The sequence below is a fragment of the Saccopteryx bilineata genome, chromosome 9, assembly GCF_036850765.1.
Source record: "Saccopteryx bilineata isolate mSacBil1 chromosome 9, mSacBil1_pri_phased_curated, whole genome shotgun sequence".
NCBI lineage: Eukaryota > Metazoa > Chordata > Mammalia > Chiroptera > Emballonuridae > Saccopteryx > Saccopteryx bilineata.
The window spans coordinates 93,150,350-93,167,430 of record NC_089498.1 but is presented as its reverse complement, the minus strand read 5'-3'; the positions used below and the strand labels follow the sequence as shown (position 1 = coordinate 93,167,430).

The window sequence follows — 17,081 nt, the reverse complement described above, 5'->3', positions numbered from 1 at the left end:
CCTAGAACTAAAAGAATGTCATTTTGACTTGGTTGATTTTTACACTGACCCTAACTAAAACCTTTCTTGACCTCCTTGGGGATGTTTTCCTCCAGGAAGTCAGGGGAGCTGCTCTGCCCTTCTGCCCTGGCCTCTTCTGGGCCCTCGTCAGAACGGCCTGTTGGACTGGCTAAAGAAAAAAAAAAAAAGCAAATAAGTTTCTTGTTTTAAAGGAGAGTAAGTGAAGATTTGACTCAAGGTCATTGCCTATTAACATTTTAAATAGTGTTCCATTGGCAACAAGACATAAACCTGCAGGATTAGCTAGGCTTCCAAATACTGATACTCACTTTTGGTTCAGATTCTCAAAGACCACGACTTTCCACTCCATCCACACCCTCCCACCCATCTTTAATTTCAGCTGTCCTTTGAGCCTCACTAACTAGGGAACAAAATCTCAGACGCTTCTGGCGACAGTGAATTATTAGTGAGAACTGGAGCTTTGTTACTAGATTGCATTTTACTACTTCTCTCAGTTCTGCATGTACCTGACACCGGAGGCCTCTTCCTGTGGGCTTAGATGGAGAGGGGCAGCTGCAAATGATGTGGTTGCATTGTACCTGTGGTGCCTGTTTCCCTGTGGCCAGGTGAGACACCCTATCCTGCGCAAGCTGAGGAACAGGCCAGTGTTGCCCCATTCTGATGGGAGGGCCTGGTGTTCATGGCCCACGGGGCTGCTTTGGTTTGCATTCACCAAACGTCTGAGGCAGTTGCTGTTCTTTTGACTTGATATACTTTTTTGATGAAGAGATCAGTAGGCATTTAGCACGGCTACCCTGGCCTCTTGGCACAGAGGGTCTAGTTGACCATCACCTCCTAGGGAAAGAGATAGCATTTTCTTGTGGCTAGCTTTATATACAATTTAATGTCATCTAAGACAGTGGTCCCCAACCTTTTTTGGGCCATGGACTGGTTTAATGTCAGAAAATATTTTCACGGACCGGCCTTTAGGGTGGGACGGATAAATGTATCACATGACCGAGACAAGCGTCAAGAGTGAGTCTTAGATGGATGTAACAGAGGGAATCTGGTCATTTTTTAAAAATAAAACATCATTCAGACTTAAATATAAATAAAACAGAAATAATGTAAGTTATTTATTCTTTCTCTGTGGATCGATACCAAATGGCCCATGGACCGGTACCGGTCCGCGGCCCGGGGCTTGGGGACCACTGATCTAAGACACACATATGGCTTCCACTAGGAGAGTATTCTGAGAGAACACAGGCATGTTAACTAGCCTTTAATAGAGTATTAGTGGATTACAAAAGCTTTAACTTTTGAGTAGAGTGAAGTGTGCCTGATTGCCAGCCTGCCAGGCCAGCAGCTCACCCTGGCAAAGGAATCCTTAGAATGGTGCTGCCAGTACTATGTACTACTAGTCTAACAGCTATGTTTTTTTGAAGCCTAGATAGAATAATCAAATGAGACGAAATCTGATTTAAAGGTAACTAATAATAAAACACAATTATTGAAATGTAACAAAAAAAGAAAAAACACAAAAACCCAAACCACCTATTATCCCTAAATTACCATCCTATCATTTGAAGTCTAGAGCTAAAACTTCATTTTCCTTCTGTCCTTCTTCTGCTCCCAGTTTCTAGGAAGAAAGGAAGTGCTTCTCTGTGTGCGGTTTGGGATGCACTCACACCCGTGTCATAGAACATGGGGCTTTAGGGAAGAACACACGACTCAGAAAGAAATCCAGTTAGAATCTGCACATGACACACCGACCACTTCTACCAGACACTGAGGATGCTTGAGAGAAGGCAAAATGCGAGTGGGAAGGATTTACCAAATTCCAAGTCTTTGATGTTGCAGTGGAAGACAACTTCTTCATTCACCTTGAGCTCGACCACATTCCAGTCTTCTATCTTCTCCAGAATGACCTTGTGTCCATCTTTAATCAGCACAGCTGGAAAAGATAAAAAGGGATGTGGGCGACAGGGGGCAGACTCAAGATTAACGTTGTATGCAGATGTCCTCGTGGATGATGGCACTGGTCTACTCCTCTGGTTGCTAATGGCTATAGCTCAGCCATCCTGGTGGGCACCTACCTGGTGCTGGCCCTGGTGGACCCTCACTTTTGCTGAGAAGCACAGCCATAGACCTGAGCATTTCATGATTGGTTGTGGTTTGCTCCCAACCCAGATGATCCGTGAAAATGTGAGCTTTCTCTAATAAGAACTTTTTTTGAGTTTCTCTTATAGAGGCAATACTTAACGTTGTAGGTCATTTGTGAAATTAGGTAACTTCTTACCTTGCTTATGAAAATCTATATTGGTCATCTTTCTGGAGAGCAATTTGACAGTGCATGAAAAAAACCTTAAAGGCCTCAAGAAATTAGAATTAAGAAGTTATTCTAATCTTTGGCCTGGGAAATTACACTGATAAGAAAGCTTCTTAAGGAAAAAACAAACAAACAAACAGAAATATAGGCAGATCATTTTGCAACAAGATATTTCATTCCATAGTTCTATAATAGTGAAAATATTGTGAATAACTTATATGCCCAAAAATAACAGGATGGTCAAGTAAATAGTGGTCAGTCCATATGATGAGATTTTATTTGAATATTTCAAAAAGTATTTATGCATTCTTTATTGATTGATTTTGAAGAGAGAGAAAGGGAATGAGAGAAAAAGAGAGAGAGAGAAAGAGAGAGAGACACACATCAATATGTTGTTCCACTGACTTATGCATTTATTGGTATGTGCCCTGACTGGGGATCGAACCCTAACCCTTGGCATATCAGAATGATGCATCAGAATGATGCTCCAACCAACTGAGCTACCCAGCTAGGACAGTTTATGAATTTTTATAGCAAGAAAGATATTTCTAATGTAAGCAAAAATTAGTTTATAGATAAAATATATATTAAATATTAATTTAAATATGCATATATAATAGAAAAAATACCCAGTGATTATCTCTCTGTGTTGAGATTATGAGAAAGATTTTTTACTCTTTATTCTTTTATTTTCCAGATTTTTCTATAATAATTAGAAAAAGTGTTTTGGTTTTTTTTGTGGCAGAGTCAGAGAGAGGGACAGACAGACAGGAAGGGAGAGAGATGAGAAACATCAATTCTTCGTTGCAGTTCCTTAGTTGTTTATTGATTGATTTCTCATATGTGCCTTGACCATGGGCCTTCAGAAGACCGAATAACTCCTTGCTCGAGCCAGCGACCTTGGGCTCAAGCTGGTGAGCCTTGCTCAAACCCAATGAGCCCGTGCTCAAGCTGGTGACCTCGAGGTCTCGAACCTGTGTCCTCTGCATCCCAATCCGACTTTATCCACTGCACCACTGCCTGGTCAGGCGAAAAAATGTTTTTTTAAAAAGCTGTTGGAGTCTGACCCGGTGGTGGTGCAGTGGATAGAGAGAACATAAGACTGAAAAGCAGAGGACCCAGGTTTGAAACCCCAAGGTCACTGGATTGAGCTTGGGCTGATCCGGCTTGAGCATGGGCTCACCAGCTTGCATGTGGGGTTGCTAGCTTGAGTGTGGGATCATAGACATGACCCCATGGTAGCTGGCTTGAGCCCAAGGTTGCTGGCTTGAGCCCAAGGTCACTGGCTTGAAGCCCAAGGTTGCTGGCTTGAGCAAGGGGTCACTCACGCTCCTGAAGCACCCCCACCCCCCATCAAGGCACAAATGAGAAAGCAATCAATAAACAACTAAAGAGCCACAATGAAAAATTGATGCTTCTCATCTCCCTTCCTGCCTGTCTGTCCCTGTCTGTCCCTCTCTCTGTCTCTGTCACACACACACACACACACACACACACACACACACACACACAAAAGCTATTGGACTAAACTTTTCTTTTTAGCTTTGTATCTGCATTTTGGTTATCGCATTCAACGGCTCCTTCCTTGGCAGTCAGCTACAGAAACATTGTTCTGTTTATTCTCTGTGGGGGAAATGCAGGAGTATGTGGGCTTAGGAAAAATGGTGTGCAAGTACCAGCCTGGGGCTCTATTTTCTCCAACATGCTTCTCCCCAACTTTCTTGAGGTGTTCACCTCTAACACTGGTGTTAGAATTGAAATGTTAAACCATCTCCTTTGGCCGCATTGGTGGGAATTCTGGGTTAGGATGGAAAGAAAAATCAGAAAAGGACATGTTTTACTTAAAGTTTTAGCATTTCAATCAGTCTTAGTGGGGAAAAAAGTAGATAGTATGTCAACTAATTGCATTTAATTACAGAGACAATTGCTTTTTCAAAATGTTGGTGTGTCCACTTCACCTTTCAATCAGTTCAAGCACGTCAGGCTCCAACTGTGAACATTTTATTTGCATGATTTTAATTTTACTTCTGATAAGGAACTTCAGAAAGTAACTCAGCAAGATCTCCATTAACAAGATAGCGTTCCGGCATCCAGTGGTGGCCCTGATTGACTTCGCATCAACTAACTCCAGTCTCTACAGAACACTGTTTCTTTGGCATATTTATGTGATTATATCCTATTTAAATGGCTTGTTCCTAAACATCTTTGGAGGAAGACACTCAGCTTGGACCAATGACTTGTTCAAATGAAGCAGACCACTCAGTCTGGAATGGCCATTGGTTTGTCTAGGAAACATAAATCTTTCCAAGCAGAGGTTCCTGGAGTTCCCCACTCCCCCAGCAGCACCCTCGCAGGAAAGGGGACGTGTAGCTGGAGACGGAAAAGCTCTGAGTGGGTAGATAGGAGGCAACTTAGACTCGATAACCTTGGCTTTCCCTTGTCTGAAGATGTTCCCAGGAAATAGAGTTCAACATGATAGGAAAAAGTCAGGAACAAACATCTCCCCTCCTGCTGTACACCCCAACTCTGGGGTCTAGTTGCAAGGGCCTGGTCTGGGGCTGGCCACAGGGAATGCAGTATAAGTGAATAGGGCCCTGCAGGAGGAGACCCCAGCAAGGTGTGCTCTTTGTAGCTGCCATGACCCTTTCCCTCAGGGCTCCATCAACAAGCCTCAGGTAGCATTGGAGTTTGAGGTTTGTTGTATGAAAACAGCAGCACTCCTTCATGACAAGGTCTATCTAAGAAACCGGATCTATACCATCGAATAATCAGCCCACCCTCTGGAAGTGTGAGGTGCTGGATAATAAGTTCTGCCTGAGACAATGAAGCCCAACAAGAAGAAAACTTCTTAAGAGAGCAAATAACTCCTTACTTTACCTTCTAAATATGGTGGTGATGCATGGGCTTTTGGGTCCTTCAAGGGCTCGCGTCTCCTTCCCTGGTCACAGCACTTCCTTATCCCCTCAGGTGCCCAGTGTCAATAAAGCTCATTGTGATAAAATACAACACAATTTTATGTTTAAGACTATCAACAAAATGGGTATAGAAGGAAAATATCTCAACATGATAAAGGCCATATATGATAAACCATCAGCCAACATCCTATTAAACGGCATAAAACTGAGGACTTTCTACCTTAAATCAGGAACAAGACAGGGTTGTCCACTCTCTCCACTCTTATTCAACGTGGTGCTAGAAGTTCTGGCCAGAGCAATCAGACAAGACAAAGAAATAAAAGGCATCCATATCGGAAAAGAAGAAGTAAAGCTATCACTTTTTGCTGATGATATGATCCTATACATCGAAAACCCGAAGGACTCCACAAAAAGATTATTAGAAACAATAAACCAATACAGTAAGGTCGCAGGATACAAAATTAACATACAAAAGTCCATAGCCTTTCTATATGCCAACAATGAAATATTAGAAAACGAACTCAAAAAAATAATCCCCTTCACGATTGCAACAAAAAAAATAAAATACCTAGGAATAAACATAACAAAGAACGTAAAGGACCTATATAATGAAAATTACAAAGCATTGTTAAGGGAAATCGAAAAAGATACAATGAGATGGAAAAATATTCCTTGTTCTTGGATAGGAAGAATAAATATAATCAAAATGGCCATATTACCCAAAGCAATATACAAATTTAATGCAATTCCCATCAAAATTCCTATGACATTTTTTAAAGAAATGGAACAAAAAATCATCAGATTTATATGGAACTATAAAAAACCCCGAATAGCCAAAACAATCCTAAGGAAAAAGAATGAAGCTGGGGGCATTACGATACCTGACTTTAAACTATATTATAGGGCCACGATAATTAAAACAGCATGGTATTGGCAGAAAAATAGACACTCAGACCAATGGAACAGAATAGAAAGCCCAGAAATAAAACCACATATATATGGTCAAATAATCTTTGATAAAGGGGCCAACAACACACAATGGAGAAAAGAAAGCCTTTTCAACAAATGGTGTTGGGAAAACTGGAAAGCCACATGCAAAAGAATGAAACTCGACTACAGCCTGTCCCCGTGTACTAAAATTAATTCAAAATGGATCAAAGACCTAAATATAAGACCTGAAACAATAAAGTACATAGAAGAAGACATAGGTACTAAAATCATGGACCTGGGTTTTAAAGAACATTTTATGAACTTGACTCCAATGGCAAGAGAAGTGAAGGCAAAGATAAATGAATGGGACTACATCAGAATTAAAAGTTTTTGCTCAGCAAGAGAAACTGATATCAAAATAAACAGACAGCCAACTATATGGGAACTGATATTTTCAAACGACAGCTCAGATAAGGGCCTAATATCCAAAATTTACAAAGAACTCATAAAACTCAACAACAAACAAACAAGCAATCCAATAAAAAAATGGGAAGAGGACATGAACAGACACTTCTCCCAGGAAGAGATACAAATGGCCAACAGATATATGAAAAGATGCTCAGCTTCATTAGTTATTAGAGAAATGCAAATCAAAACTACAATGAGATACCACCTCACCCCTGTTAGATTAGCTATTATCAACAAGACGGGTAATAGCAAATGTTGGAGAGGCTGTGGAGAAAAAGGAACCCTCATTCACTGTTGGTGGGACTGTAAAGTAGTACAACCATTATGGAGGAAAGTATGGTGGTTCCTCAAAAAACTGCAAATAGAACTACCTTATGACCCAGCAATCCCTCTACTGGGTATATACCCCAAAACCTCAGAAACATTGATACGTGAAGACACATGTAGCCCCATGTTCATTGCAGCACTGTTCACAGTGGCCAAGACATGGAAACAACCAAAAAGCCCTTCAATAGAAGACTGGATAAAGAAGATGTGGCACATATACACTATGGAATACTACTCAGCCATAAGAAATGATGACATCAGATCATTTACAGCAAAATGGTGGGATCTTGATAACATTATAAGGAGTGAAATAAGCAAATCAGAAAAAAACAAGAACTACATGATTCCATACATTGGTGGAACATAAAAATGAGACTAAGAGACATGGACAAGAGTGTGGTGGTTACCAAGGGTTGGGGGGGAGGGAGGACATGGGAGGGAGGGAGGGAGAGTTAGGGGGAGGGGGAGGGGCACAGAGAACTAGATAGAGGGTGACGGAGGACAATCTGACTTTGGGCGAGGGGTTTGCAACATAATTTGATGACAAAATAACCTAGACATGTTTTCTTTGAATATATGTACCCTGATTTATTAATGTCATCCCATTACCATTAATAAAAATTTATTAAAAAAAAAAATAAAAAAAAATAAAGCTCATTGACTAAACAAGCTTATCATAGTGTTAGGTGCCTCCAATGACTCTTTTGGACCCTGAGTGACCTAAGTCTGGTTCTTATTAAAGCAAAAATCCACCTCTGAGTCTAGACTGTACATCACCCTCAGGGCACCTGTCCCTTCCCATCAGTAGAAAGAGATATGTTGAGCCCAGCAATAAGGTGGCCAGGGCAGGCTTACGGGATCAAACTCGAGGAAGCACCAGAATTCCTGCAGCTTGTCCAAATGCCACCTTCTCTACATGGAGGACCCATTTGTTCTATGAGCTGCCATGGGGTTGTCTATTCAAAGAAAGGTCAGATAAATATACTCCATGCAACAAAGTCTTTGCAAAGGCAGTGGCTAAACTCCAGCATAAATCAACCAGGAGCTGTAAGGCCACCTGCAGAATGCCTGCTTCTTTGAAGTGGCACCTCATTTTTCAAGTGGGTTCTGGGAAAACTGAAGGGACACAGAAAAGCTTCCCTCTTCTCAGTGCTGGGGGAAGTGTGCACCAGCTATGAGTGATGTATATATGTTCCTGTTTAGGAATTTAAGGCAAATGGACAGGCGAACCCCTTCCCCTTCTCTGCTTTGCATAAATGCAATGCTTATGACCATTAATATGTATAGCTAATGCACAGCCAGGGATGGATGGATGTCACACAAAGCAGACTCTATTTTTACAGGTCACTTACAATTCCTCCTCGTTCCCTTTAGAGGGTCATTAGACAGACTTATATGTTCATCCAGGCAAGGAGCAGCATGACCGGGGAATTACTTAGACCTTTTTGTTAAGCATTGATTAGTTTTAGTTTCATCTGTATTGAGGCCACAATAGAGACATTTTTGCTGAGCTATTATACAATAATTTGTGGGTAATGAGGAAAGAACAGAAATGTTCAGATTGCTTAAGGCACAGTAAGTTCAGTAAAGATCAGACATGTTTTCAAAGCCAGCAAGACTTTGGGAAATAAAAAAGAGCTATAATATTTTAAAGAAACACACAGAATTCAGATGGAGATTTTTTTATAGGGGAGGGTCTGCAAATGGCACCATTCAGTGCTTATTATGATGTTTGTGTTGGATCTACGGTGGTAGGGGTGTGTGGGACAGGGAGGGTGGAGCAGATGTTCCCCGCTTTGCTTCTGTAAACATGTGGCATTTTTCATTGGCCCTCAGTAAATGTTGGCTGCCTGGATAATGTGAATTATCAGCAGAAATCTACGAAGCTAACTAGAAATCAACCACCTGCTGATACCTTGCAATTCTCAAGTCTTCAACCCCAACACTTCTCTCCTTGATCTTCTCAAAGTACTCTTCTCTCCCCACTGTGGGCAGTGCTGCCTCTGTACGCCCTTTGCTTCCTCTACCCACGCCTTTACCTCCTGCACTGACGCCCTCAGCCCACCTCCTGACCTGCAGGCTCAGAGGTGCAGAACCATTAGCACATTCCACAGCTCCTTCAGCTCTCTCTTATCCCTCAGGGGATGCATGCTCTGACTCACCTCTTTTATTGCTTTAAAATGCTTTTACTCTGAAATTTCATCTGAATATAAATATAATGCAGACCCATGATTTAAAAAAAAAAAACTTAAAAAATTATAGGAACAGAAAAAAAATTTTAAATCACCCATAGTTCTTCCCCCTCCTTTTTCTTTGTCTTTTTCTATGGAAGTGGGATCATAATGTGCATGGAGCTCAGGAACATACTTCATTCCTTTAACACTATGTGGTGGTGGTCCAGCCCTGGCAACATCTATAGATCTGCTGCACTGCATTTCATGTGACAATCGGACTGTAATAATTCATCCATTTCTTTTTCTGGTTGTTTTCAGTATTTCACTGTCACCAAAAAATGTGAAAGAAGAGCACACCTCCATGTACATGTGCGCACGTGCGTGTGTGCGTGTGTGTGTGTGTGTGTGTGTGTGTATGTAAAATTGAGAAACAGCATTGCTAGATTTTACAGTGTATGATTATTAAAAAATAAAAATTTAAATCACCATCAAGTTGTCTTCCAAAGTTACTGTGCCAGTTCACCCTCCAACCGCAAGTCTTTGAGAATACTTGTTTTCTGACCCTGGCCAGTTGGCTCAGTGGTAGAGTGTTGGCCTGGCGTGTGGATGTCCCAGGTTTGATTTCCAGTCAGGGCACACAGAAGTACCCATCTGCTTCTTCACCCCTTCCTCTCTTACTTCTTTCTCTCTTACCCTTCTGTAGCCATGGCTTGTTTAGGACGAGTTGGCCCTGGGTGCTGAGGATGGCTCCATGGCCTTTGCCTCAGGTGTTAAAATGGCTCAGTTGCAGAGCAATGGAGGAATGCCCTAGATGGGCGGAGCATCATCCCTTAGTGGGCTTACCAGGTAGATCCCAGTCAGGGCACATGCAGGAGTCTGTCTCTGCCTCGTTTCCTCTCATTGAATAAAAAAAAAGAAAGAAAGAGAATGCTTGCTTTCTTTGGTCCTTCAGTAACTGTGACTTCAGCCATGTTTCAACAGAGATCTCCATGAATGCCAGTCGCTTTGAAACAAGTCAAAAATTTAAAAAAAGCGCATCTCCCATTCTTCATGTATTTTCTCTATGTTGAGACATTACTTTAACACTTAAGCTATTTACAATGCCTTAGCCATTACTTCCTGCTTTCACTGAGCCTGTAGATCAACCAGTGATGAAATCTTAAGATCTTCCCAAGTCTTTTCTGAATTACCAACCTGTGCTGGGCATGCACTTGGCTTTCTAAATTCTCCAGTTTCCCAAAGTGCTTTTAAATGCTCTCGCCTCCCAAAGACACTCTCTCTCCTTAGCTTTTCCTCTAGAGCTTTATGAAATTTATTTTATGTCTCAACAGTCTTTTGTTCAGATAGCTAAAAATTTTCCACTTGCCTCACAATGTTTTCTAGTCCTGCACACAGCTCTCCCACCCTGTGTGAGTTCCAAGTCAGGCAGAACAGAGATGAGCACCTTGTGTTAATCCTCTAAATAGCCCCAGACCGGTTAGGGCAGACAAACATGAGAATTTACAAATAAGGTCTGCTGTGCTCCCTCTGGAAACAAGGATCCAGGTTCCATACAAGAACAAGGGCTGCTAAAGAGTCAAGGGATCCCTACCAGGATCCACCTGGAAAGTCCACTAGGGGGCGATGCTCTGCCCATCTGGGGCTCTTGCTCGGTTGCCATGGGAGCCATTTTTATTTTAGCGCCTGAAGCAGAGGCCATGGAGCCATCTTCAGTGCCAGCAACTTGCTCTAATGAAGCCTTGGCTGCAGGAGGGGAGGAGAAGAGAGAGAGAAGCAAGAGGGGCTACTTCTCCTGTGTGCCCTCATCAGGAATCGAACCCTGGACATCCTCATCCACACACTGGTCTGACGTTCTACCACTGAGTCAACCAGCCAGGACCTAAAATATCTTTTTTCTTTGCTTTATTTTTATTTTTTGTGACAGAGACACAGAGAGGGACAGACAGTAAAGAAAAGGGATGAGAAGCATCAATTCTTCATTGCAGCACCTTAGTTCATTGATTGCTTTCTCATATGTGCCTTGAGGAGGCATGAGGGGGTCAGTAGCAACTGAGTGACCCCTTGCTCAAGCCAGCTTGGGCTCCAGCTGGTGAGTTTTGCTCAAACCAGATTAGCCTGCGCTCAAGCTGGCAAACTTGGGGTTTTGAACCTGGGTCCTCAATGTCCCAGTCTGATGCTCTATCCACTGTGCCACCACCTGGTCAGGCATCCATTGCTTTATTTTTAGTCTGTATGTATCTTTTGATCTGAAGTGAGTCACTTGCAGACAGCTTATGTAAGGGTCTTATTTCAACCTCCAAATGTCTTTTGATTGGAGCATTTAATTCATTTGCATTTGAAGTAATCATTAATAGATATATATTTATCATTTTATTATTCATATTTTGATCTTTTATCTTTGTATTTTTTAAAATTTTCCATTGATTTGAGAGATAGACAAAGGGGAAGGGGAGAGATGCATCAACTCATTGTTTCACTTAGTTGTTCCATTTAGTTGTGTACTCATTTCTTCTTGTATGTGCCCTGACTGGGTCAAACCCACAATCTCTGGTATACTGATCGACGCTTTATCCACTGAGCTACCCAGCCAGGGTCTTCTTAAAGAAAATTCTCTAACATTTATTATAATACTGGTTTGATGGTGATGAATTTTTTACCTTTTTCTTGTCTGTGAAGTTTTTTACCTGTCCTTTGATTCTAAATTATAGATTTGCTGGGTAGAGTAATCTTGATTGTAGGTCCTTCCATTTTATCAATGAATATTTTGTGCCAGTCCCTTCTGGCCTTCAAAGTTTCTGTTGAAAATCAACTGACAGTCTAATGGGAGTTCTTTTTAGGTAACTAATTTCTTTTCTCTTTCTGCTTTTAAGATTCTCTCTTTGTCTTTAACTTTTGGCATTTTAATTATGATGTGTCTTGGTGTGGGCCTATTCAGTTTATACTGTTTGAGACTCTCTGCACTTCCTGGACACGTATGTCTGTTTCCTTCACCAGGTTAGGGAAATTCTTCATCATTCTTATTTCAGATAGGTTTTCAATTCTTTGCTCTCTTCTCCTTCTGGCACCCCCATGATGCAAATGTTGGTATGCTTCAAGTTATTCCAGAGGCTCCTTGCACTAGCCTCATTAAAAAAAAAAATTTTTTTTTTGGCTGCTCTGATTGGGTGCTTTCTGCTTCTTTATCTTCCAAATTGCTGATTTGAACCTCTGCTTCATCTACTGTACTGTTGATTCCTTATAATGTATTCTTTGTTTACTGTATCCTTCATTTCTGACTGATTATTTTATAGTTTTTGTTTTTATTTCTATGTTTGCTAACTTTTTTTTAAAGTTATAAGTCCTTTCACTCTCCCCTGATTTCATTGAGCATCCTTATAACCAGTGTTTTGAATTCTGCGTCTGGTGGATTGCTTGTCTCCATTTTGTTTGGTTCTTTTTCTGGAGTTTTGTTCTCTTCTTTCATTTGGAATATGTTTCTTTGTCTCCTTATTTTGACTGCCTCCCTGTGATTGTTTCTCTGTATTAGGTAGAGCTGCTGCATCTCCCAGTCATGGCAGAGTGTCTTTATGTATAATAGGTGTCATGCAGCCTCCCCAGTCATCTGACCTGGGCACTCCAAATCACCCCCATATGGGGGCTATGTGCAATCTCCTATTGTATTTCAACCTTGATTGCTATTGGCACAACAATGGGAAAAATTCACCTTTAAGCCAATCAGCTGCAAAGACTAGCTGTGACCACCATGGAGAATCAGTAGTGCAGGACCCCAGCCTATGGAGCAGAACTTACTTTACCAGGTCTCAGGTACCCAATCAGCCCACCCCTAGAGTGTTTTCTCATTGAGGTTGGTGGTGGTGTTTTGACATGGTCTGAGGCTGGACACTGGATGTGTTGGCTCTGGGGCTTCTGGGTGGTCCAGGCCACACAGAGGCCAGATGCTGCTTGTTTGAGAGCTTTTAGGAAAGTCAGCAGCATAAGCCAAGACAGGATATTTGTATGGAAAAGCACTGGGAAGGGCTTGGGTGGACTGCAAGTTGGATAAGGCAGGATTTCAGGGAATCACCAAGGTGGGGAGAATAGTGTTAGCCAGATTTATGGAGACTCAAATTGGAGGACTGCTTGCTGGCTTTGTAAAGGGAAGGCTCAACAAAGGAACAATGGCCTCTGGTAGCACTTCCGTCTGGGAGAAAGCTGTTCCTTCAGCCCTTTGTTGAAGCCAGACATTTCAGTTCCTCCCATATGTCTGGTGCCTCTCAAGCTGCTGCCCCAGTGCTGGAGCTCAGAGCAAGTGAGACTGAGTAAATCCATATGTGGGGCCCTTTAAGAGGAATGCTTGGGACTCTAGCAGCCCTCCATCTCCCTCAGCTACAACATCTGCTGGTTTTCACAGCTAATACCTTGTGGAACTTCTCTTCCTAGCATTGGAACCCTGGGCTGGGGGTTCTTGTGTGGGTCTGAGGCCCTTGGTTTTTTTGGAGGGATCTTAGCAGCCAAGATACCCCTTTCAATTTTTAACCACCTCACATGAGTGTGGGACTAGCCTGTCCCACATCTCTGTCCCTCCTACCAGTCTCAGTGTGGCTTCTTCTGTGTATCCTTAGTTACAAGATTTCTGTTCAGCCCTGGCTGGATAGCTCGGTTGGTTAGAGCACCATCTGGAAGCTCAGAGGTGGCTGGTTCAATTCCCAGCCAGGGCACATACAGTAATGTTCCTGTCTCTCTCTCTCTCTCTCCCTCCCTCCCTCCATCCTCTCTCACTAAAATCAATAAATAAAAATTAAAAATAAAAAAATATATCTGCAAAAAAAAAAAATTCTGTTCAGCTACATTCCAGAAGTTCTGAATGGTAGTTCTTCAGTAGTTTAGCTGTAATTCTGATGTAGCCGAGAGTTTCTGAGTAGCACATTTCTCTACAGTGCCATCTTGACTGGGATCCAGAACTATCTTATTTCTAAGGTAATGATGTCGCTTCTTAGTCTCATCATTTATTGGACACCAACTAAAGTGGGTTATGAGTTGAAAGGTCAGTGGGTGAGCCCAGTTTACCAGACAGGGAAGTAGTAAAAAGTCAGTTATTTAGGCAGTGTCCTTAGCCAAGACGACCATACACTTTAAGCATTAGCAAATCATTCTAAGCTATGTGCAACAGAAATTTCTCAACCAACTCTTCTCTAAGAGAAAGCAGTTTTCTCTGATGACTGTGATGTATGTGAGTCCCGCCCCCCGACTCTAAACTAGAACTCAAGTGTCACTTCCTCTGGGAGGCCTTCCCCAATGGCTGATTTTGTGTCCTCTGGACTTCCATAGCACTTTGCCTGGAAAATTCTGGGTTTGAGTCATATAATGGAATTCATGAAGACTCCATTCTCATTCTATATGTCCTCCCCAAGTCAATAACTCATACCTTTCTACCTCCAGCACAGATTTTTTTCTCTGAACTCTAGAACTGCAGAGTTGACTCACAGTTTCCATCTTTATAGCTGAAAACACACAAAATTTAATACTGTCCAAAATGAAGCATGTTCCTTCCTTCAAGTAAACATCTTTGGTGGTCTCCTATTTAGTGTAGACCACTTCCACTCATCAGCATTTGGCTCAAGACTGAACTGACTGGATCCAGAAGGCTGCCTCTTGACCCCTGCCTCCCCCTAAAATTCAGAGTACCACTGTAGGGAGCATCATTGCTTTTCCTTTCACCCACCACCCCTTTGTGGCTGTACTAGCGCAGGCTACCATCATCTCTCCCATGGACCATGCCAGAAGCTCCCTGCCTTGTCTCCATGTTTCTATTCTTGACCCCTCTAATTCATTATTCTCACAGCAGCTGTAGTTTTACCCCCTTGCCTAAAACTTTTATATGGCCCTGAAGAATCTGGTCCCTGTCTACCTCTCCAACTTTATTCTCCCATCAGCGTAACAGATACGACATTGGTTTCTGCTTCCAGCCTTTGCGGATATCTGTCCTTCGTTTAGGATGATCTTTCTTCTCTTTACTTGGTTAGTTTCTCCTTACTTATTAAAGCTGAACTCAAATGTAATTCCAGCAAATAAAACTTTCCAGATCTTCTCCTCTCCCCTCCAATTATGGCTAGTGGCAGGCCCCCTGAATATTACATTCCTCTGTGAGTCTTAGCACTACTGTCAATTAGTAGTCAACAATAAGAAGGTCGCTCCAAGGACATACGTCTTTGTTCACAAGTATGTCTCAGGTACCTGGAAGCATGTCTATGATGCATATTAGGTGCTTAGTAAAGGTTTGTTGAATGAATGATCAAGGGATAGATTCCCCATCATTTTCCAGCCAACCTCATGACCTTGGAAAAGTCACTTACCATTCCCAAGGGTCAGTTTCCTACTGTGTAAAGCAAGGTAGCAATCCTTTCTCTACAGGTAACTGTTTGAGCCACCTGGCACCCAGTGGGCTCACAGAGCATGTCTGTTTGTTCCCACTTTTACCTGGATGCAGGGGAAGTCAGAGGAAGGTGCTAAATCAGCCCAGGGTGGTAAAGGTTCAGGGAAGACTTTCCAGAGGAGGTGGCACTTGGTTTGGGTCTGAGGAAGTAAGGCACAGTCTGATCAGAGGTTCAGAGGCCGGGGTATACCTGGGCACACGCAGGTTGGTGGCCCTTCAGCACTCTGCTGCCCACCTTGCAGACCCTCCAGGCGGAAGGTGCGGTGCTCCATAGACAGGCCAGCTGCACTGTATGGGCCATACCGCAAGATGACCACTGCATTCTTGGGCATGGTGGGACCTCCTGTTGAGGCTGCTGCAAAACACACACTGTTAGGCAACTGCTTAGCAGGCAATAATAGGGTGGGCGTGGCCATGCGTGGGTGGGCGTGGTCAGGGTGGAGCTGTAGCAACTCCCTCCCACCACCTCACTGCTTATTGTGATGGGAAAGATTGAGACATTGTTGCCCAAACCACCTGATGTGCGCCCATTGCTGGGGGCGAAAAGGTGTGGGTGGTCGGGAGACTACTTGCTTTAGCCACATTCACAGCCAGGGAAACATGGGATATAAACTGGTATGGAAAGTGTTGCTAAATCACAAGAGTCAGTTTTTACAGCCAATTACAGAAATTATGTATCAGGCAACATACTGGGCGCTTTTTAAGTATGTTACTTCGTTTGATCATTTTACCATCCCTATAAAGTATTGTAGATTGTGATTTTGTTATTTTGTGTTTACAAAACAGAGGCTCAGAGGGCTGAGTAACTTCCCAGGCAAATCAGGGGTGTAGCCTGGATTGGAAACACGGTGAGGTGCCTATGTGTAGATTTCATTTTATTTCTCTTGCCTGGGACTTGAGATTCTTGAAACTGAATTTTAAGTGCTTTATCTGGTTTCAGAAAAATTGAAGTCATTATCTCGTCGCATACTGCTTCTGCCACATTTTCTCACTTTACAGGAACTCCAATTAAATGTATGTGAGACCTTCTGATTGTAATCTTTATGTCTCCTCTGTGTTTTTCTTCCATGCTGCTTTTAGGGTTGTATGTACATATATAAGTGGGTATTCATTCATTCACTCATTCATTTATTTTTACCTGTAATCCCATTAACTAATTTTTCCTTCACCTGTGTCTTTACTGCTGTTAAAGCCATCACCCAGATTATTTTGGTTATTTAATTCTAGAATTATAGTTTGGTGCCTTTTCAAATGTACTGGACCACTTTTTATAACACATTAGAATGATGCTGTTATTTTTATTCTTTAAGCTGTTGATAAAGTAAATGACATTTAGATAGCTCTTAATATTAAAATACCTTGCATCCTTGGATAAACCTGACTTAGTTGTTAGTATATTATCTTCTTTATATACTTTTAAATATTTTGGGGGATATATATGTACGAGTGAAATGGACATGTGGTACTCTTGTAAAGTATCAAAGGCTACAGAATTAATATTAATATTTTAGGAAGCTTAAAGAACA

The 17,081-nt window shown here is 42.1% G+C and overlaps 1 protein-coding gene across 1 annotated transcript; it reads right to left on the bottom strand.

The window, feature by feature from the left end:
* Positions 1-790: 790 nt before the first annotated feature.
* Positions 791-15,887, bottom strand: C9H10orf53 (chromosome 9 C10orf53 homolog). Its single transcript, XM_066242348.1, has 3 exons — positions 15,791-15,887; positions 1,835-1,954; positions 791-855 (listed from the first exon to the last, which is right to left on the bottom strand). Exons 1-3 carry the CDS (start codon positions 15,885-15,887, stop codon positions 791-793), a joined length of 282 nt encoding a protein of 93 aa, XP_066098445.1.
* Between the last annotated feature and the right edge of the window lie 1,194 nt (positions 15,888-17,081).

Bases quoted from the DNA above. Each gene is read 5' to 3' on its own strand.
- C9H10orf53 (XM_066242348.1), bottom strand. From the start codon at position 15,887: ATGCCCAAGAATGCAGTGGTCATCTTGCGGTATGGCCCATACAGTGCA. The intron at 1,955-15,790 runs GTGGGCAGCAGA...TATCTTTTCCAG, and splicing joins CCGCCTGGAGGGTCTGCAAG to CTGTGCTGATTAAAGATGGA. The intron at 856-1,834 runs GTAAATCCTTCC...CTCTTTCCCTAG, and splicing joins CATCAAAGACTTGGAATTTG to GAGGTGATGGTCAACTAGAC.